This window comes from Lasiosphaeria miniovina (genome assembly GCF_030549165.1).
Source record: "Lasiosphaeria miniovina strain SMH2392-1A chromosome Unknown B0T26scaffold_6, whole genome shotgun sequence".
Classification (NCBI taxonomy): domain Eukaryota; kingdom Fungi; phylum Ascomycota; class Sordariomycetes; order Sordariales; family Lasiosphaeriaceae; genus Lasiosphaeria; species Lasiosphaeria miniovina.
In genome coordinates this window covers 3,796,086-3,816,837 of record NW_026848225.1, presented here as the reverse complement: position 1 = coordinate 3,816,837, position 20,752 = coordinate 3,796,086, and the positions used below count along the sequence as shown (strand labels likewise).

General features: G+C 55.8%; 5 protein-coding genes across 5 annotated transcripts; 3 read left to right on the top strand and 2 right to left on the bottom strand.

The window, feature by feature from the left end:
* Positions 1–1,374: 1,374 nt before the first annotated feature.
* Positions 1,375–2,130, top strand: B0T26DRAFT_755227 (cytochrome P450; the record flags this gene model as incomplete). The annotated part of the gene is made up of 3 exons (XM_060445932.1): positions 1,375–1,380; positions 1,526–1,640; positions 1,691–2,130. The coding sequence occupies 3 exons, from the start codon at positions 1,375–1,377 to the stop codon at positions 2,128–2,130; spliced, it is 561 nt and encodes a 186-aa protein (XP_060293417.1).
* A 573-nt stretch (positions 2,131–2,703) lies between these two features.
* On the bottom strand, positions 2,704–3,068 carry B0T26DRAFT_755226 (uncharacterized protein; the record flags this gene model as incomplete). Its single annotated transcript, XM_060445931.1, has 2 exons — positions 2,704–2,965; positions 3,025–3,068. 2 exons carry the CDS (start codon positions 3,066–3,068, stop codon positions 2,704–2,706), a joined length of 306 nt encoding a protein of 101 aa, XP_060293416.1.
* Positions 3,069–3,274: 206 nt separating this feature from the next.
* On the top strand, positions 3,275–3,731 carry B0T26DRAFT_597694 (beta-ketoacyl synthase; the record flags this gene model as incomplete). The annotated part of the gene is made up of 2 exons (XM_060435652.1): positions 3,275–3,370; positions 3,447–3,731. Coding segments are annotated over 2 exons (381 nt in total), but the record flags the coding sequence as incomplete, so codon positions are not given.
* A 3,818-nt stretch (positions 3,732–7,549) lies between these two features.
* Positions 7,550–12,102, top strand: B0T26DRAFT_805647 (polyketide synthase dehydratase-domain-containing protein; the record flags this gene model as incomplete). Its single annotated transcript, XM_060447160.1, has 12 exons — positions 7,550–8,397; positions 8,473–8,584; positions 8,693–9,347; positions 9,401–9,438; positions 9,490–9,927; positions 10,059–10,245; positions 10,306–10,355; positions 10,400–10,578; positions 10,687–10,915; positions 11,188–11,454; positions 11,518–11,750; positions 11,811–12,102. 12 exons carry the CDS (start codon positions 7,550–7,552, stop codon positions 11,944–11,946), a joined length of 3,372 nt encoding a protein of 1,123 aa, XP_060293414.1. The 3' UTR covers positions 11,947–12,102.
* Positions 12,103–12,879: 777 nt separating this feature from the next.
* Positions 12,880–14,688, bottom strand: B0T26DRAFT_432797 (uncharacterized protein). The gene is made up of 3 exons (XM_060434980.1): positions 14,341–14,688; positions 12,980–14,243; positions 12,880–12,903 (listed from the first exon to the last, which is right to left on the bottom strand). Exons 1-2 carry the CDS (start codon positions 14,513–14,515, stop codon positions 13,153–13,155), a joined length of 1,266 nt encoding a protein of 421 aa, XP_060293413.1. The 5' UTR covers positions 14,516–14,688; the 3' UTR covers positions 12,880–12,903; positions 12,980–13,152.
* Between the last annotated feature and the right edge of the window lie 6,064 nt (positions 14,689–20,752).

Sequence of the window (20,752 nt, the reverse complement as noted above, 5' to 3'; positions counted from 1 at the left end):
CTCTATGACAGGCGTGTAGGTCGCCCGTGATAATCGCCATAGCTTCGCTTTGTCCCTGCACGTCTTGCGTGTTGCCGGCGGGACCGGCGGGACGTATGTTGCAGTTGGTTGCCGTGGTTGTTGATGCTGCTTGGGAACGGAACATCAAATCAAGATGTGGATGGGTGGTCGTTGCGTCACACATGGACGGGTATCGCCACAAATACTGCTGCTAATTATAGGTCTAGAGATCGAGTCGCACGCACCGTGGCTGGCAGAGCAGAAAACACCAACCAACTAACGACTAGTTTGGATAATTATGGCCTTGCCCTCCCGCCAGAACTCTAGACTTTGTGTCTATTTGTGTCTATCTAAGCCGTTTTTCTTTCGATAACGGCAGTCTGCCCGGGTAGGGACGGTGTTTACTGTCTTGTCCAGCCAGAGAGGGCAAAGACCAGTGACGTCCATCTGCCGGTGACCAACAGCCTGGCTGACTATGAGCATAGCCTCTTCAAATTCAAGTTCGCCACACAATTATGACAGCATCTTCGATGATACACGGGTGAAGTCTGGTTGGTGTGCAGTGGCGAAATTTCTGTCCTGCCCCAAAATATGCCTTGTCTCAGGCCATAACCACTCTGTTGTCTCACCGTGAGGCAACTGATAGCATCACTGAAGGATTGGAGTCTGGAATGGAATCGGTGACCGCCACCAGCACTTGAACACTGAGCAGTGTATTTCTAGCTGTGTGTTTGTGTGAGTTGCTGTACTTTGCAACGCGGCTTCACTTCTCTGTCTAGACTAGACATCATTGATGATCTCAGCGCGACAATGATTACCGTCTCTTGATTTTCCCGGTCGACGTACTCTCGTCGAACTAGCGTGCGAAAATCGAGCAGGGCTCGTGTTCTCTAATAGGCTAGTTTTCGCCGTCAACCTGCGATGTAATTATATTTCGTAGACAACGTTTCTTGATTTCTTGGCTCGCTCCAACGGACGTAACCAGGCGGCTATCGAGCCGGTCTTGCCGCCTTGCGCACATTGCCAAGTCTCGCGTTGTCGCGCGTGTGTAGGTTCCTGGTGATGAGAGTTAGAGTCCAGTTCGGAACCACGGGCTCGTGGATTATCGGGGCGCAACACAAGTTGTTCGCTTGGTTATCCCGGACTTTGTTTGCCGCATGTCCTGAGGCGCTCATGTAAGAACCCGACTGAGAAGGCTTGGGTTACATATCAACATCTAGGTTGCACTGCCAGCTTTCTAATTTTGCTACCATCTCCAATCTACCCAGTTCGAGCTTGGATCCCATTTCTAGTAGAATCCACTGTCACCAAGCAAATTAGGGTTGGAAACAGTTTACTGGCTAGTCCGTTGCCCACGCTCTTTGGCGTTCCGAGATGAGAGTCGGCGTTGGGGGTTGATTTACTCTTGTTCAAACAACAAAACTAGCGGTTTGCGATGTGCCCGGACCGGTATTTCGGGGGCGAGAACGGCGGCGATCAGGAATATATCACTGACTGTCCCCTTGACATGTGCATGTCGACCTAGACGGCCAACAACGTCGTGGTGCTCAACAGCGGGCGCCTGGTGCGCGAGCTGTTCGAGAAGCGCGGCGCCGCCTACAGCGGCCACCTCTGGCAATACATCAACGAGTGGATTTTGGGTACTCGCCGTCGCAGGACGACGTGTTCGAAGGACACTCCATCCCCAAAGGCACGTCGGTCATCGCCAACGTGTGGCATACCCATCACTCGGCGGACGACTACGACGACCCGGACGAGTTTGTACCTGAGCGCTTCCTGGCGCACCCGTTCGGCATGCGCCCCGACGCGGCCCACGATCCCGCGCGCCTCGAAGGGTCCGGCCCGCGCCTGACCTACGCCTTCGGCGCTGGCCGCCGCATCTGCCCCGGCATGGACTCGGCGCGCCAGAATCTGGTCTTGGGGCTCGCCAAGGTCCTGTGGGCATTTGATGTGCTGCCGCCGGATAATGGTGACGAGATTGGTTTGGACATTGAGACGGGGTTTATCTCGGACTTGGTGCTGCGGCCGAGGCGGTTTGATGTTAGTTTGAAGCTGCGCGAGGGCCGTACTAAGGAGATCCTCGACCACTACCACCAGGCCTACGAGGGCCAGGCCGAGGTCATGAGCTAGGAAGGCAGCCTGTACAGGTAGGTGATCTGCTCGGTCGGGGCTCAGACTATGAGGGGGTTGCATCTTGTCTTTGAAACGCTGCTTGGCTGCAAAGGGGGTTGATGAATGGGGTGCTGGTCAGGTGCTTCGAAGTTTGTTTTGCGCGTACAGAGATACAGATTACAGTCATGTCACACTGTTAGCTAGCCCAGGGCATGCTGTCTAGCTTGAACTATTTCTTACTAGTAGCGCAACACATCTTTGACACGACAGAACTGCCTTTGATGTTGAGTTTAAAGCGGTTATTCTATCCTCACCTCTGGTGTATGCAGCCCATCCAAGAGCCCTGGCCGTCGCATCTCCTGAGTGCTAGCCTGTCGTACTTGGAGCTCAGGCCTAGAATTTGGCCCACATGGTCTGTTGCCGCTTTCAAGCCAATCCTTTGCGGACTGTTTATTGTGATTTGGACCGACTTGTCACCACTAAACAGGGAGCTCAACACTGGCGATCGAGATCTTATTTCCCCGTGTTTGCCTTTTACCATGGACTGAGTTTAAAGGACGGCAAGGTGCTGTGAGATATGCAATAGATGTTTCATTCTAATATAATGACTACCGCCACGCGGTTCTCGACGGGAATGTTGAGCCGCTCCAGCGCCGGCATCATGTCGGCCGCCAGCTGCAGCCCGTTGGGCGCGCTGCCGTCCTCGTTGACGTACGGCAGGTACATGGGCTCGTCGCCCGCCAGCTGCCCCGCCCGGTCGTACATGGCCAGCTCCAGGATCGGCTGCCGCCGCTCCGGCAGCCCCGACGAGTCGATCAGCGGCGTCACCGAGATCATGGCCGCGATCCGCTTGCTACACAGTCGAAAGTCAGAGACTAATTCATAGTTAAGGGGGATAGGCAGATGACGCACTCGAGCGCCGCCGCCGCCAGCGTCACGTTGCCGCCGAAACACATGCCCCAAAGGGCAATCTTGGTCTCGTCGGCGAGCGGGTTGTCGGACAGCCACGTCACGGCGTCGTGCACGTGCTCAGCCTGCTGCCGGGAATCTATCTGTGCGCAAACACGTTCGAGGTTAGCCTCTTTTTTGTTGCTGGGGGGTTCAGTTAAGGTAGGCAATGCGCGGTTGCGGAGGCAATTATTCGCTCAGCTCAGCTCAGGGGGAGCTGCTCGAAAACTCGCGAGATGTGGTTCAAGAGATCTTAGCTAGCTGCTTTAGCACTCAGGCATTCCACCACCCAAACAGCCAGCACCATGGAGTGGGTAGAGCCTTTCTTGGCTACGCTTGTGACTGTAGTCTCTTGTCACTAATCAAGGGCACAACCGCACAAACAGAGCGCCAACGTCAGGCACGCGTACCTACTCGACGATGACCCGCGCGTCTTCGATCGCGACTTCTTCGGTACCAACCCCAAGGAGGCCGAGGCCATGGACCCGCAGCAGCGCGTGTTGCTCGAGACGGTGTACGAGGGCGTCGAGGCGGCGGGCTACTCGATGGAGCAGCTGCGGGGGTCGCCGACGGCTGTCTTCGTCGGGTGCATGAGCTTCTACTACCAGTTCGTGGCCATCCGTGGCATCGACAGCCTGCCGCAGTACCACGCGACGGGTGCCGCCATGTCCACCATCGGGCACACCGGGGGCACGGGGGGTCTGGCGGCGTACCTGCGCTCGCAGCCCGCTACGCACCTGGGGCGGCTGGCGCACACGCTATTACGACGCAGTGACCTGTCGTTCCGGGCTGCCTTCTCGGCATCTTCAGCCGAACAGCTCGCTGACAAGCTCAAAGCCGCGAGTGAAGATCCCGCCATCATCAACACGCGAAGCACTAGTCCTCTGCCAGTGTCGCTGCCGCCGCGGATCCTCGGCGTGTTCACTGGATAGGGAGCCCAGTGGGCAGGCATGGGGCGCGAGCTATACGCGTCGTCGGCAGTGCCCCGTGCGCGCCGCGTCGATGGCCTCGGCGTCGCCCGTTGGCGTGCAGCTCGTTAACGAGTTGCTGGCCGTAACCACCAGCGACCCGTGTCCAAACTCTCCTTCTCCGCAGAAGCGCCGCGCCTGCTCCAGCGGCAGACCCACGGCCATCATTTTGCCGCGCTTGCCACCGGGGCCCTACGCGGGAGCCGAGTACACGCCACGGAAATGGGCCACGCGGATCGCGTCGTCGGCGCTGAGATAGCCCGCAGTATACGCCGCGGTAATCTCGCCTGACGAGTGGCCGACCACGGCACTGAACTCGATGCCCACGGCGTGCACCACGTCGACTAACATAACCTGCAGTGCCGTATATAGCGGCTGGGAGACGGGCGCCTCGCCGACGCGTGATGTCTCGGCTATTGCCGTGAGCTGCTCGGCGAGCGTCCAGCTAGGCCTGTTGTGTTGTTCCTCCTCGGGGAGCGTATCCAGGCTGTGCTGCATCCCGTCGATGGCCCGCCGGAACTCAAGGCTAAAGGCAATTTTGCTCGCGTACTCGCTATTGACACGACGTACCATTCGCACCATATGCAGCCGTGCGCGGGGCTATACTTGGCGTCGCTACAGCGGTGCGGAGTCCGCCTGCTCGACAAATAGGCACGACACCGGGTGGTGTGGTACTCGAGTGTGTGGGGGTCTAACGGTCGTAGCAAGTCGTTTGACGGCGGCGGCGGCGACCTGCTCGCGGGCCAGTACTGGGTCGGCAACCTGACTCGGCCGGTGCTCTTTAGCCAGGCCTTGGCGCGCGCTCTCAATGACGACCAGGTCTTTGACGTAGTGCTCGAGGTCGGCCCGCACCCGGCGCTCAAGGGCCCAGCGTCCGAGACCATCATGGCACTGGCCGGCGTGTCTCTGCCGTACTCGGGTTTGTTGAAGCGCGGCCAGAGCGCTACTGAAGCCCTCGCCGACGCCCTTGGTCTGCTGTGGAAGACCTTTCCCTCACCCTCACCACTTCCGACGGTCACCTTTGATGGTATCCGCCGCGCGTTTCCCAGCAGCGGCGGCCACCTGAAAAAGAAACAGCAGCAATTGCAGCAGTTGGCCATCATCAAAGACCTCCCCACGTACTCGTGGGACCGCCACGCGGGGTTGGTGTGGAAGGAGTCACGAGCGTCTCGCATCTTCCGCACGCAGGGCAATATAGGACTCAGCGGCCAAGAACCACAAATCAATCAATCACAGTTTTTTCTCCTCCAGATTTTACCACATCTTTGGCAGTTCTACTGGCACGATCACGCAACAGCCACGAAGGTAGAACGGAGAGGGAACACGCCACGCGCACAGAGAAAGAGCAAACAAAAGACCAGACGACCCGCAACGGCACGCGATCGGGCTTTGCGAGCGAGGCGGGCGAAGGGCACGCGCACACGAAGAATGCGATGAACCGCAAGTCAGGGCGAACGGCAGGGCAAAAAGGCCGGTATAGCATATGATGTGGTTATACAAGCAGGGCGGGCGAGTAGCTCGTATTATGGGATGACCCACAAGTCACAGCAAATAACAGGGTGAACGTAACTATAATTATTATATAAGCAACTAAGAGATAGAGATGGGATGCCCGTACCCGCCGTTTACCTAATTGATTAGTCGCAGGGGAAAAGGAAGGTTTTTTACTCTATCGTAAGAGAAGGGGTATATTTATGAGTAGTACGTACGTAGAGGCCTATATAGGTTGCTCTTTCCTTACTTGGGAATATGTCATCCCCCCCCGTCTACTTCGTATTTTCCCCCCGATTACCCTCGTCTACTTTACCTCTCCCGCTACCCCCGTCTACCCCTTCCCCTCCCCTTTCACCTTTTTCTCTTCCCCTTCTATTCACGAATACGTCCTTTCCAGCTCTTCCTCGCAGGAGCATTATGGCGACCACGGCTGGCGGCCCCTTCTGCCCACGTGCCAGGCCCCAGTGGCCAAATCTTGACCTCTCCACCTCATACGGCCGTGGGTATGCGGCAAGCTGGATGAGTAGCGTCCTAGCTACTATTTATATCTTTTCCAAATACGTAGATAGCGACGTCTATACTTTCTTGAAGTCTGATTACTAGAACTGTTACGAATCCTTGTTGAAATGCGCAATAGTGGGGCACGCTCAGTTTGGTGTGGACCAATCAGGAGCGTCCCATGGAAGGAACCAATTAGGAGTGTCCCTAGGTCCCGAGGTTCGGGACCACTTAAGGTCGGGGACGCGGGACAGTGTCCCGCGCGCCCGGCGTCCCGAGACCTTGCGGTCTCGGGACCACGGGCCAGTGGGACCATTATTATTAGTTACACAGTTAGATATATACGACGACCGTACCCACGGTCTTAGATAGTTCTTGCTTAGTTCTTCAAGCAAGCAATACACATTCACTGCACTCATACACTTTGAGTGGCATTCCAATTTGACTGTATTACCCGTGCGATAGGAGCTTGCCCTTTGTTCAATCTTCATAATTACCAACCCCAGCATCCTGTGGAGCCCGTGCTCCCTTACAAACAGACGACCTTAACAGTCGAGTGGTTTGTAATACAAAGGCCGCGGCCGATAGATAGAAACATTTTATTACTAGATATAGAAGGGCTATCGCCTCGAGACGCCAAGTATACTATAAGTCTCCTCGAACGTAATATTGTATAATCTAGTACTGCTATTGATTTATTAATTAATTAGGTAGCTAATACCAAAACCTATTAAGGAAAATGCGTACTAAAAAGTGTGACTATACTACGAAGGCTACTCAGCGGGATACGGCGACCTAAGCGCGCTCAGAAAGTACTAGATCCAAGTCCACGATAAGCCCCCGAACCCGCTTCGCTGCACCTAATGCGGCTATACTAGTCCGAGGCGAGACCGCGTCCGTAAGTACTTTATGAGTAAACAACCCGGTATGGTCATTCCCGAGGAGCTGCAGCCTCGGCGCAGGGCGTTCTCCTCCTTTTCTGCGCCTTCCGCTGTGCCTTCCGCTGTGCCCTCTCATGGGCACCCGATGGCGAGGAGGATATCTACCTGATTCACCGGCTACCAGGGCTTTCTACACAAAGGCAAATGTGGTATTTACTGGCTGCGAAAGATGGGTGTATCGATATTACTTGTTGTACATGGTGAAGGGAGACCAAGGAGTCATTCAGGCCGCCTGCTGCATCCCCAATTCAAATTACATCACCCCTAAGTTAGCTGCCTACTGAGTTAAGCATCGCTCTTCCTGTCGTTCTGCTCGCATTCTTGACCTGGCCTCATGACTAGTAACCCCTGGTGTTGGGTGTTTTGAGCTGACATTGAGGACGGTGAACACATCCAAAACCTCAAGTCCTGCTTTCATTCCACCTTTTCAAGCCGCGCCACGAGCTGCTGGGCCACGCCGTCACGCATGGCGAGCGCCACCGCCGCGAGGTGCACTGAAAGCAGGTGATCCGTCTGGGAGAGCTACCATGGCTGCGCGGCCACAAGATCCAGAACGAGGTGCTGTTCCTGGCATCCGGGTACCTAGCCATGACGTACGAGGCGGCGCTGCGCCTTGTCGACCTCGACGACGACCAACAGCAGCAGCAGCAACAACAACAGCCGCCTTCGATACGGCTCATCGAGATGCATAACATCGACATCGTGCGCATCATGGCGCTCGAGGAAGACTCGTCCGGCCTCGAGGTGCTGTTTACCGTCTACGTGACATCGCAGTCAGCGACGTCCATCACGACGTCCATCACGACGTCGGTGGCGTGCTACAGCGGCGCCATCAACACGGCCTCTCAGCAGCTCGATACGGCGCAGGCCTGGCTGACGGCGCACTTTACCAGCAGCGTGCGCGTCTTGCTGGGCGCGGCTGACAAGAAGGCGCTGCCATACCGCACCGCGCCGCTGCTGCCCCTCGATGCCCTCGACATGGACGCCGTCTATGCGAGCCTCGACAAAGAGGGCTTCAACTACTCGGACTTGTTCCGCGCCAAGTCGATGCTGCGCCGGCTCAACCATTCCGTCGTTACCGTTTCGGACCCTCCGCCTCCGGTTGTGGCTGGGACGGCAGTGCGTGCGTCCATCCACCCAGCCCCTGTCGATACCGCGATCCAGGGGCTATTGGCGGGCTTTTCGTTTCCAGGCGACGGTCGCATCGGCACCACATATCTGCCGACGCGCATCGAGAGTGTCAGGATCAGCATGGCAGCTCCGTCAAAGTCGGAGTCAGGCCCTGTCCTCACGGCCGACAGCGTCGTAATGTCGGCAGACGGAGCCACGCTAACAGGCGACATTGACATATTCGACGCGGCAGACGGGCACACGGAGGTGCAGCTGCGCGGGGTGCGCATGAAGGCGGTCGGGCAGCGGCGGACGGACCGATGGCTGTACGCAGGCACCGCTTGGGCGCGGGAGGCATCCTAAGGCATCGAGCCCGGGCTGGGCGCGCGCCTCTCGGCCAGCGAAAGCGAGCTGTACGAGCAGCTAGTGCGCACGGCCTACTTCTATTCGCGGCATCTGCGCAGCAAGATCCGGCCCGTCGAGCTGATGCTGATGGGCAAGTTCCGCAAGCACGTGATGAAGTGAGCCACGGAGCACCTACTCCCCGAGATCGACACTGGGAAGAACCCTGACATCCACCCCGAGTGGGCCTCCGACACGCTCGAAACCATCAACAGTTAGCGTGCCGCACAGCCCGCCGACAACAACGACATGAACCTGCTGCACGCCATGGGCCAGAGCTTGGTACCCATCGTGCGCGGCACCGTGCCCCCCCTGAAGATGCTCGTGCAGGACGGCATGTTGGACCGGCTGTACTTTGAGGGTCTGGGCTTCAAGGACGGTAACGTTGACCTGGGCGCCGTCGTCGGGCAGCTGGGCCACCAACACCCTCGCATGCGCATCGTCGAGGTCGGCGCTGGCACTGGCAATATTACGCGCACCGCGCTGTCAGCGCTCGGCACAAGATACTCGCAGTACACGTACACGGACATCTCGACGGGCTTCTTCGAGAACGGGCGTAGCATCTTCAGCGCCCCTGCCAGCCGCCTTGCCTTTAAGACGCTCAATATCGAGAACGACCCGTCCACACAGGGTTTACTGCCGGCTTCTCTAGACACTTTGCCGCCGCTCGGCGAGATCGTCATCATCGGTGGCGGCTCGAAGCTTGCAACCCAGACGCAGGCCCTCCTGCGCGCCGCTGTCCCCACGACCAAGGCCGTCGCAATCATACCAAGCCTCGAAGAAGTTGGGGAGCTACCCTCATGCGCGGCGGTGCTCTCCTTGAGCGAGCTAGTGGCAGGCCCCGCATTCCGCGACATGACGGCCGCACGGTTCCGTGGGCTGTAGGCGGTAGTGCAGACGGCTAGCGCAGTACTGTGGGTGCGGTAGGCGCCAAGTCTGGAAGGAACCCCGAGGCCAACATCACGGTCGGTCTAAGCAGCATGTTGCTAGCCGAGCGGGGCGATCTGCGGCTCTAGTTCCTTGATATTGACGACGACGTCGACGACCCGGTGGCAGCAGTCGACCCGTCTCTGTTAGCGACACTGTTCCTTTGCCTTGCGTTCACGGATGACCGCCAGACGCCAGAAGAGGGCCCGCTCTGGCCAATGGAGCCTGAGCTTGCCTTGAAGGGCGGCGCTGTCTACATCCCCCGTGTAGTCTCGCTCGACGCCGTCAACCGCCGCTCGGCTGCGCGGCACCGCCCCATCACGCAGACGGTCAGTCTCGCGGAGTCAAACACGGCGGCAGCAGCCTTACTAGCCGAGCGCCCGGGCGGCGCAGTCGAGCTGCAGACCGTTGATCACCAGCAGATTCTTCCCCCTACATCAGGCAGCCCTGCAGGCCAAGACATAGACGAGAAGCAGCAGGCGTTGCCGCTACTGCAGCTGCAGGTCACGGCATCGTCACTCTGGGCCGTAAGCGGCGGATTCCACGTAGTCGTAGGCCACGATCTAGCATCGAGAGACGAGGTCCTAGCTCTTTCCCAGTCAAACAGCTCACTAGCCACCATTGCCAAGCAGGACCACGTGCTGCATCGCTGGCGCAGCGCCGACGAAGCGGAAGACGACACCAAAACGGGAAGAATTCGGCCAAGCTGCTGCACAGCTTCCTCGCGCAAGCCCTAGCCGCACAACTACTGCGCGACGCGCAGCAGCAGCAACAGGCAAAAGCTGCGCCAGTCTGGATCCACGGCGCGCCACAGGGCCTCGGCGTCGCCATTTACGCCGTGGCCCGTGAGTGTGGTGTGGCCGTCGTCCAAACCACGTCAGACCCGACGCGGGCAGCAACACCAGGTGATAATGTCGCCTTCATCCACCCGTACGCTAGCGAGCGAGACCTGCAGGTCTGGGCCTAGGCGCCGCTAAGAGTTTGCTTGTCAACCTGCAGCCAACACCGCCAAACGAGGCGCCAGTGGCGCTGATCGGGCGTGCTTCTTCCTTGTCAGCCTTTGCTACTGTTGTAAACATGGAGGTTAAAGAGCTGATGGTCGGGTTGAGTCTCGCGGAGCTAAGCAGTCTAGCGGCCATGCAGCAGGTCCGCCTTTACAAGGAAGAAGACGAATACCCGTTCCAGGGCCAGGTGCTGGGCATCGACAAGATATCCGCCGAGACGAGAAGCAAGGAAGAGCTGGGCCCCATTGCCGTAGTTGGCTAGCGTGCTACTGCTGCCGCCAGCGATGACAAGAACAAGAACACCGTCACGGCCGTGGTCCGCCCGCTCTCGCACAGCGGCCTGTTCTCTCCTGACAAGACGTACCTGCTCTTCGGCATGACGGGCGACTTGGGTATCTCGGTGAGCGGGCGGATGGTGGCGCAGGGAGCGCGACACATTGTGCTGGCAAGCCGAGCGCCCCGCGTGCCGAGCAGCGTGGTGTCGTACTTTGCCACGCACCACGGCGCCGTGGTGCGCACGCTAGCTGTCGACATCACCGAAGGCGTCGCTGGAGGCGGGGCTTGCATCCATTGCCGACCTCCCACCCGTCGGTGGCGTCATGAACGCCGCCATGGTGCTGCGCGACCGGCTCTTCGACGACATGACGTAGGACGACAACTTCAAGGCAGTGCTGGGTCCCAAGGTTCGGGGAACACTGAACCTGGACGTGTTTGGGGAGAAGTCGGGGCTAGACTTCATCTGCTTCCCGTCGGCAACGCCCATCGTCGGCACCATCGGGGCAGTCGGCATACGCGGGAGCGAATCACTTCATGGCGGGGCTAGCGCGGTCGCGCCGGGGCCGCGGGCTGGCGGCGTCGATCGTGCACATCTCCGTGCTGACGGGGTTAGGCTACATCTTCCGGCGCGACGCGCATTACACGTCGGCCATCGACAAGGCGCTGCTGCCGCGGCTCGTGCGCCAGGCCCAGACGGACCTGCACGAGATGCTGGCTGAGGCCATCATGGGCGGCCGTCCCAACTCTGGGTCGGTGGCCGAGCTCATCACGGGCGTACGCACCGCGATCGTGGGCACGTAACCCAACGACGCGCGCCTGTCGGGGTACCTAGGACAGAAGCGGCTTGAGGACAAGGCGTCGCAAGAGCGGGCGACATCGGCGGGTACGGTGAGCGTGCAGGTGCAGCTGGTCGCAGCTGGCGACGACTCAGCGGGGGCGCTCTCGGTGCTGCAAGAGCGGTTCACGCAGGCGCTAGGCGCCATGCTCGAGATGGACGCGGAACAGATCGACGGCAGGGGGCCCGTGGCCAGCCTAGGCATCGACTTGCTGGTCGTTATCCGCATCCGCAGGTGATTTCTGCGCGAAGTTGGTGTCGAGGTCCCCGTGCTCAAGCTCATGTCCAACATTAGCTCCCTGACGTATCTGTGTGACGATGTCTTGATTGATTGGCGAAAGCGCGTGAAAAGGGCTGCCGAAGATGACAAGGATAAGGACAGGACAAGGCGAAGGCCGAGAACAAGAAGTGATCGCTGGTTATCTGAGTAGAGGACTGCGAGGGGGGCACCCACTTTGGATTTCTTTGGGATTTCTTTGACGCATTCAGCTTTGGCTTCCAAGGCAGATTGCAGATTGAACCATGGTGGTTCTTCGACGTTGTCGGTGGATGGTGGGATGGGGTTTCGGGTTGGAATTTTAAGTTGGTGGGCCGCGAGAAGACGTTAGACTTAGATTTTGGTGCTGCGGAGTTGCGGAGTTGCTGTCTCGGAGTTAATCTAAATTTACACATTACCACTTCAAGACCGTGCGCACCCGCCGTACCATGGACTATTACATAAGTTAAAGCTTCGCTCGGACAGTTAAGTAATTACGGTACCTAGCTCATTTAAACGTTAGGCATTTACATTGCCCGGTAAAGAAGAAGATGAGGAGGTTAAAGATCAAAACCAAAGGGCTAGCTCATCTTAAGAACTCTGTGCCCGCAGTCACGTCGCTCTGAACATTAGGATTCGACCAGGTACTTAAGCCATGTAATTAATCTAATTTAAACACCCTCTCTAGCTAGAGTCTTTTACTGGGCCGAATTATTAAGACTTGGAATTATCTAGCATGACGATGGGGCCACAGGCTATCCAGAACGGCTACCTTTATCATGGCTGTAGATAATCTGAAGTAATTGTACTTTATCTGGGTCATTGGTTGACTCGCACAGCCCGGTGGATCAAGGAGCGCAAAACAGCTCTTGGCTGGTCAGTCTATCTCGGTACTTAGCACACTATAAATAACACTAGCAAAAAAAAAAAGGAATATTGTTTCTTGTGATAAGTTCCCCAAAGTCCAATATTCAAGTCTAACTACCTTATCCTATGTAGAGCGCCACCGATGGTCCGGTAAACAAGATATGCGTACGTAAATGAGCAAATCCCCGACTCCCCGAGGCGCCAGTGCATGCTTTTCGAATCAAGCCTTTGACACGAAAATCTTCCCCTTCACGATTCTGGTTACCTAAATAATGAGTTAGCATTTCATTAAGCAATTCAGAGCTGACGGGGCACTGGGGCAGGTAAGGCTTTGTACTTACTATTTCCCCGGCTTCCTAATCATTCCAAATTCAATTCCCGCGACTTTGAACCAGTCTAGTCTTTGCGGCCGACTAGAGAATAAACACCCAGACCCCTGCAAGACTATACACATATAAAGAACAAAATCCCAATCAACATGACGCCCGGTCTCCTCCCATCCGCCTCCTAACCGCTATTGGAGCTCCGAGTGCTCCATCTTTGTCTGCAGCTCCTGAATCACCTGCCTGAGCTTCTCGTGTCCATCCGGTATTGCCCTCGCAATTGCTTGCGCAAGTGTGGGAAGGCACTGCGGTGCCGAGCCGACCCCTACCATCAGGAGGGCGTGTATGGTTGAGCTGTGGATGCTGCCCATGCTGGGCGTGTCGGGGGTCATCTGGCCGCCGCTAGACGACTCTGAACTGAAGCACAGGGATTTGTTGACTTGGAAGAGGCTCCGGTCAACGCGATTGATTAGGTGCATCAGCAGCTGGAGGACCATGACGAACTGGGCGACAGATGAGGGCCCTACTTCGCCGTGGTGTAGGCTTCGCTGCTGCTGCTGTTGGTGCTGGTTCTCGTTCTCAGAAGCCATGGATTCCAGGCACCGGTTTATGGCCTCGCAGATCGCCCTGAACAGAGCCATGAGGTGCTGGTGGGAGGCTAGGGCCAGGAATACCAGGCCAAAGTCGGTGGTGGCCGGGTCGATTGGTAAGTCGTCGCGATCTGAAGAGGCGGCCGCGATGTTGTTCACGATGCGTATTAGATTGTTTGTGTCTTCAAAGGCCTCGTTCACCTCGGGCGACGATACTGTCAGAGGCGCGCAGCCCGGGCGGCCAAGACGGCGCATTGACCGCGTGGTCCTCTGGCTAATTGCCGTCAGCTGCAGAGAGAGGGCGTCGGCAACGTCGTCGTCGTCGCCGCCGTCTTCGGGGGTGGATGGGCCAGCGGAAATGGCGCGAACGTCGTGGGCGCCCCCGAACGCGTCGGCGCCTGATTGTGCCGCCATGGTACTCGGCGGTGAAATCGGAGAAAATGGTTGGATTGTTTCCCAGCCATGGAAGCCGGTGAGGCCCCCCCTACCGGCACTGCTGCTGGCATCGTCAACGCCGGGGAACGGAACCATCAGGTCAATCGGCCCGCCGGCCGGACTAAACACGCTGGCCAGGCCTTGATTGAACCATGACGTGCTGCTAATCCCGGTATTGGCGTTACTAGGATCGAGATTTGCGTCTCTTCGCGTCGCGGGCTGGGCACCAGAAGAGGTGCGAGTCGACCTTTGTTTGACTGCATGAGTGCCGCGGATAAGGACGGTGGCGCGTTGGTTAGCTGGCGGAACTGGACTCCGCGGGAATGCGAGGCGGGAATTGAGGACAGAACATACGACTGTAGACACAATCGACATCGGCTTTGGTGCAGCGCTCGCAGCGAGTGAGCGACGACCGGTTGCGGGAGGCGGCGGGATTGCTTCCTGGACCTGCCCCTTGCGATTGAGATTCGTCTTGAAGGCATCGCACCTTTTGTTGCCGACAGCGGTCACACGAGTGTCGGTGAGACATTTTCTTCTTCTCTTTAGACTATGCGCTCCGAATTCTTTACCTCTTTCTCAAACCTTGACCTGGACGCTGTGTCTTTTGCCCAGGGGGGTCAGGAGTTGGAACAAGGTGATGATGTGCAGGCAGTGGCAAGGTGTGGCTGCTATATGTTTCACACGCGGCGCGGTCTACTAACCTCGGCTCCCGTTGAGAAGTCCCCTCTCAGCCCCGCCGCCCCCACCGTTTCTCTAATTCCGCGTAAGTTCGGTTCAGTTCAGGACAAAACGTTGATCCTGCATCCAACCTCTCCATCCAACCCCACTGAAGCTGCCAATTCGCTCGAAACCACGCGCTCCAGGTTGCCTGCATTTCGCAGCTTATGTCTACCTGCCAATACCTACTGACCGGCTAGCCATCTAAGCTAACCAGCTAGTTCGGCGTTAACGGGTGGACGTTTGATCGACACCTGTAAATCCATAAGCGCGCCAGAGTGGGCCCTCTTATTCTTAGCCTTTTCCTCAGGAAGTTCGAAAAGGGAATTTAAATCCACCCAACTCTCCAGACAAGGCCCTTGATTCACTAACCCGTCAGTAATTAACTTCCATGGGCATTGAGGAAGCACACGGGTGCCATTTGGGCTGTACAAAAACCGGCAGGCAACACAAGTCCGCGGTCTTATAGGACCCAATCCCTCCTGTGCGGCACTGCTCCGTGCTTCCAATAAGCTTGATGTATTGATCATGTGCGTCCCGCGTTGTTGGCCGAATCAACCTAATTTTGTCACTTCAGGTTCCCAACTATTCCTTACGGGGTACGGATACTGTACTCACATACCGTCCTGCAGGTATGGAGCGTCTTCCTAGGTAAGGTAGATCCCCTTAACCCGACATGGCGCTTCGAGTACTACCTACCAGTCACCCACTTCACACGACAGTTGGCAATTGCGCTAGCAACTGCAGGGTGGAGTATAGGATGGATAGACGAATGTGACAGCGCCCCACCGCTGGCCTCTTTACTAATAATATTATACGGTATACGGAATAACTGCCCTGTCTAGTGGGGGGTCGAGAGATTAGAGAACCTACCTTAATGTTGAGTGGGGTTCCCCTCGCTCGGACTAACATGCCTAAAAACGCGCAGGATCCTAGAAGCTTACCATCACTTCCAAGAGAGATCGACCGCTGGGGTAACGGGCTTGGACAAAGCTCCCGTGAGAAGGAGGCCCTAAGGCAGTAGGTATGCAGGTAGGTGCTAGGTAGGTCCATGCTAGCGCAATCTCTAAACGAAAGCGACGGACGGAACTTTTGTCAAGCTCTCCGTATTTAAGACGAACTGGCTTCCCCACAGCTCGAGTTGCCGCTTGCCTGAGAAGTAATAGCTTGGCTTATCACGGCGGAAAATGGCCGCGAATACATGGTGGGAATAAGAAGGTGAGAGCAGCCACTGTGGGTGAGCTGTCTTGGACCGAACTTGGAGAACACGTCCGTGTCGCTAAGAAGGTCGCGTGCATCATGTAGGTAGCGAACCTGTAGTGATACCCAAAGTGCTTTGCTGGACACAAATCCAGCACCCTCACGTCAAGATTTGGCCGGAGTCGGAAACTCGGGGTTGACAAGTTAACGCAGTCAAAGTTACACAGTGGCCTATACGCGCAGTAAAAAGAGAAAGATGAGCATGCCGCGAAACGATGTGGTGTGTTGCTTAGAATTCCCAAATTCAGTGGTCCCGCACTAGAATATGGCATGTCGTACGCTAGGGCTTAGCGGTTGCAGCGTCGAACGGTTCAAATTCTAGGGGACGTCCCCCCCAGGGCCTTTGTCGCACAGTGGGACAGCGGGGTAGACGCGGAATTTGTTTTTACCCGGCAAATCCAACACTCGAATCCGGATTCTTGGGTCTGCACTGCTGGAACAGTGTGGTTGCTTTTGCCCCCCATCTTATAAGATCTATCCTGTATTTATTCTGCTGCTCGTTCGCTCTGGTTGGAACTAAGGAAAGGCCGTTCTTGGATACTTCCCGACCTGAAATTTTAGCTCATAATTCTCCCTCACTAGCAGCCAACGCTAACTGGGAAGAGGGGCCGTTGCGGGTTATACCGTTTTAGAACGTGGGGTTTAGGTGGCGCTTGAGGTGGTTCACGGGCTTGGCCGTTATCCCAGCGGGGACGCGCAGTTGCTATAGGATCAAGCTTTAGCGTACAGGCGGCTTCAACCCCTTGGTACCTATAATGATGCGAAATGATGCCATTCTGGGCTTGAGTTGTAAGATTCTGGAAGAAGCTCTAAATTGCTGCCGAGGTGCTCGCACTCGACGATGCATAGAGCTTGTCGCCGAAAATCAAGGGAGGGGACGGGGCGTTAACGTCGTCTCGTCATCCTCTGGTGGTTCCACCAGATGAAGCTGAGAACCCTTACGGATGGCATGTGAAGCAATTCGGATACGAAGTGCCTAATCAGCCGTAGCTCCGTGGTCTTGCATCTAGAACGCTACCTGAGTCCTGGGGTGGTATTCTTCTTGCAACGATGAGCGAATGTGCGGGTCGGAGTTCCCTTTTCAGGTCAACTCTAATAGCATCATCCAATACTTAGTAACGCCAAAAAAGGCATCACGGTTACCCAACCCAGTAGAGATCCAGGTTTATGCTCAGAGGTCGCCTTGCTGCAGTGGAGGGTAGTACAGTATGGAGCACTATTTCTCGTCGCTCAGGGACACAGCAACCTTTTTACAGACATTCGTCTCGAGTCCATAGGCAACATTGGTATTGTTATTCTTCTTTTGCTGCAAGCCACAAACCAACTGCAAACTAATCGGTAGTTAAGCTGTTGCCAAGTCCTCTTGGTCACTACCTTATCGTGCCATGCCTGATCGCGCTCGTTCCCGCAGTCCCCCACAGCCTCCCGTCTTGACTGACTCTTGGCAATCGGCTCCACCCGTAGGCCCCTGGACAGCCCAAGGCGGCCGCTGATGCGCCGCATGCTGGGGGAACGCCCGGCGGGAGATACCAATTAGGCCACTGAGGATGCAACGGAGGACAGAATATGCAGCGGGCACTTCTCACAGGGGCTAGTGGCGTGATCCCGGTGTAAAGGTACCTAGGTTGGAGTTACCTACCTTAGGTACGCGCCCATTGAGAAACACTTTCTATCCGTAGGTATTCCGTATTTCTAAACTTGATTGCGCCACCGGCCTTGGGTGGCATGCGGCAGCCTTCTTTTTCGGCGATTAGTTTCCTTCCCAGCGGCATTCCTCTCCCGGCTTGGTCCTCATGTCGAACTGTCAGTTGCTTCTGGCCGATGCACGCATCCATGCAAAGTAAGCTTATTACCCCTCACAGTGGAGAGTGGAGGGTCTAGCAAGGAAGCAGCCGACAAAGGGCGTCGCCAAGCTTATTATTACTACAAGCAGAACCGGGCTGCCCTCCCGGTTCCAACCGGCCAACCTCGCCTAAACACATAATTATGCGTATATCATATTCGGACTTGCAAGTCCAAGATATTATACCCACCTTCCTTCCCAGATGCCCACATCCGGATACGTACCCAAATATGCCAAGCTTCGTCAGCGTCCGGCCGACCCGGTCCCTGTCTCAGTTAAGAGCGAGGGTGATAGGTATGCCCACTCACCTACCGATATGAGTCCGAGAGGAGGGGCCTCACCTATACGCTTCTCCACTTCTTCGAGCTTGATATTTCCTAGGACAATGCGGACGTCAACGGCAATCGATCCTACTGAGAAGAGTCCGAGGACAGGGCATGTGCCTTGATTTTCAAGTTTCAACTTCGCCACGCCCTGTCCATTGTCCAGCAGCAAGCAGATCAGCTCACCTCGGTCGGCCGAGATCATCCACGCGATCGGAGCGCTAAGTTGCTGACCCGAAGGCTCTCTATCATTCGGCACTACGCTGTTGCTTAATATCCACGATACAGTCGGAGGCGGGCGGAGCATGGCCGGACCGAATGGGGCGCGTGCAACGTGCACAAAGGTGCATGGTTTCTTATCTACACATGTAACACAGCTGCGCACAGATGCACGTACATGGATCGCGTGGTCGTTAATGTCCTGTGGATGACAATTCGGTTGACGTTTTGGGAAAAAGTCCGCGGATTGCAGTAGTACCTATCAACCTCGTGCACCAAATACACGAAATTTTTCCTACTGCAGTTCAATTCCTTTGCTTGGCGACATTCCTGACTACCGTACAGCCACCGTATTCTCCGTCTACTACCACACCCGTATAGGCTGCGTCTCTCTACTATGACGTTGCTAGGCTAGTCATGCAGGATTTCGGCATGCAGAGTCGGATGCGTTGGCAACCACCAACTGCCCGAGCATCTTGTCAAACACCGATGAGGATCGTCTGAGATCCGGCGGCCTTCTGCAATCGCCCACCACCCTCTGCAACGAAGGGGCTCTTCCGCATGATCCCGGCAAGTCTGAGGCGGCTGCAGCAGTTGGCCACCCCCACCCTTTAAGACCGTAACGGCTATGCCCGTTAGTACAGTCGCAGCGAAAGGGGTTTGGTAAACGGTAGGTTATCAATGTCTTAGCGGCCAGGGTGGCATGCAGCCGGTATCAGACTTGAAAGAACCGTACCGTGCCAATGAGGTTGTGGTAAGGGAGGCAAATGGCATGAGCAATCGAAACCAGTTAGCTATGTAGCCACCGTTATAGCTCTTAAGCTGACGATAGGAATAGTAATGGAAACTTTGATTATTGCGTGAAGAATTGTCAGCAGCAACGGCTCAAACAAGAAATTTGCCCCAAATGGTCCGTTCAGACGCCGCCGAGGTCTTGTGCTTATTAGACCACGGACTATCAACGTGTCGGTTACACAGCGTAGTTCTAGAGAAGAATAGAGAATAAATCGTCTCTGGACATGAACGTACATGATGGGAAGGAGTCTCAGAAAAGCAGCTTATGAGAACTGGCGATCAACAGCTGCTCTAATTCTAGGTTGGCTCCTACCCTACCTACCCGTCAGGCTAGATGTTTCCGGCAGAGACGACAAGCAATACCTAACCAGCCGACTTTTCAACTCGAAATTTTGCGTATCGATTTCAAATCATCTCGAACTGAATCGGCCTGTTCGCTATGCAGTATGCTAGGATAAGAAAGCAAGGCACCCATGAGCTGAAACATCTTGGCGCCGGATTGGCAGCCAACAGCCACAATTTATCGGACTTTAGCTCTTCTTCAAGACAAACAAACAAACAAACAAACCAATAGCTAACCTGACACGTACATTGACATGGCAACTGCAGCTATAACACAAATGCAACCTTCCCCTCTGGTTTGAGTGGTCGGGGAAAAGGAAAACTAGGGCGCTGTCATTGAAATGCACCTTGATTGTGAATATGATAAGGATATCGGCCGACGGCGGGCGGATCCGGCCTCCATGTTACTAAGCCTATAGACATATGGTCAAGGCGACTAAACCTTGTCTAGAGCCGTCTACATTCAACACTGCACTGGTTCTGAGTAACCCAGCACAAGCCGCTCTTGCGTCAACTTTGTACAGGAGGTTAAACCTGAAATTCCCCAATCAAAATCTAGAGCCTAGGTAAGTATTGATAGCTGCAATTGACCAATAACCCTTTGGCCCCATTGTCATTGTTACTTTTTAAAATTGCAAGTGTTAAAATTTTGAAGTAGAGAAACTAGTGCAAGCCCATCTTGCGATGCTTATATACCAAGGTACCTAATTCGACTGTTCATAAGAGTCCACAAAAGCAAATAGATGTAGTCACTGAGACTCCGGCAACCCCAAAACAGAATTTGGTGTTAACATTATACAGGTTGTCGTTGCACGGGGTGGTGTCCCTTCCTGAGACACTACTAGACTTCTCGGACGGGGGACTGCTGGACACGGTGCAGATTGCACCACGCGCAGCCACGCAATGCAATCAAGGACCCATGACCTCATTACACCTAGAGATTTGCATTCCAAGGAAATGAACAACATCAGTCTACAGCTCGCATAAATTAAGGTCTTTTCTCGAAAACTTCAAAGTAGACTAGGCCCGATTCTGGGCGTTGCCTTTTCGAAATTATACCATGACGCCTCAGGGGCGGGGCTAGCTAAAACCGGAAAACTAAACGGAGTTTTTAACTTAGCGGGGCCTTGGCGAAGTAGTTTAAAAGGTCGGCATCCGTACTACTACCTGCCTAATCAGCCACCCCTGCCCTTGGCTGCTTTGGTTGCTGCTTGTCAGAGTCGGGGAAACAAGCTCCCTTGGCTAAAGCGCAAGCCAAGCCCTGGGC

Coding starts and splice junctions, on each gene's coding strand:
- B0T26DRAFT_432797 (XM_060434980.1), bottom strand. CDS start 14,515: ATGTCTCACCGACACTCGTGTGACCGCTGTCGGCAACAAAAGGTGCGA. Junction 14,244..14,340: donor TGTCGATTGTGTCTACAGTC/GTATGTTCTGTC, acceptor GCACTCATGCAG/TCAAACAAAGGTCGACTCGC.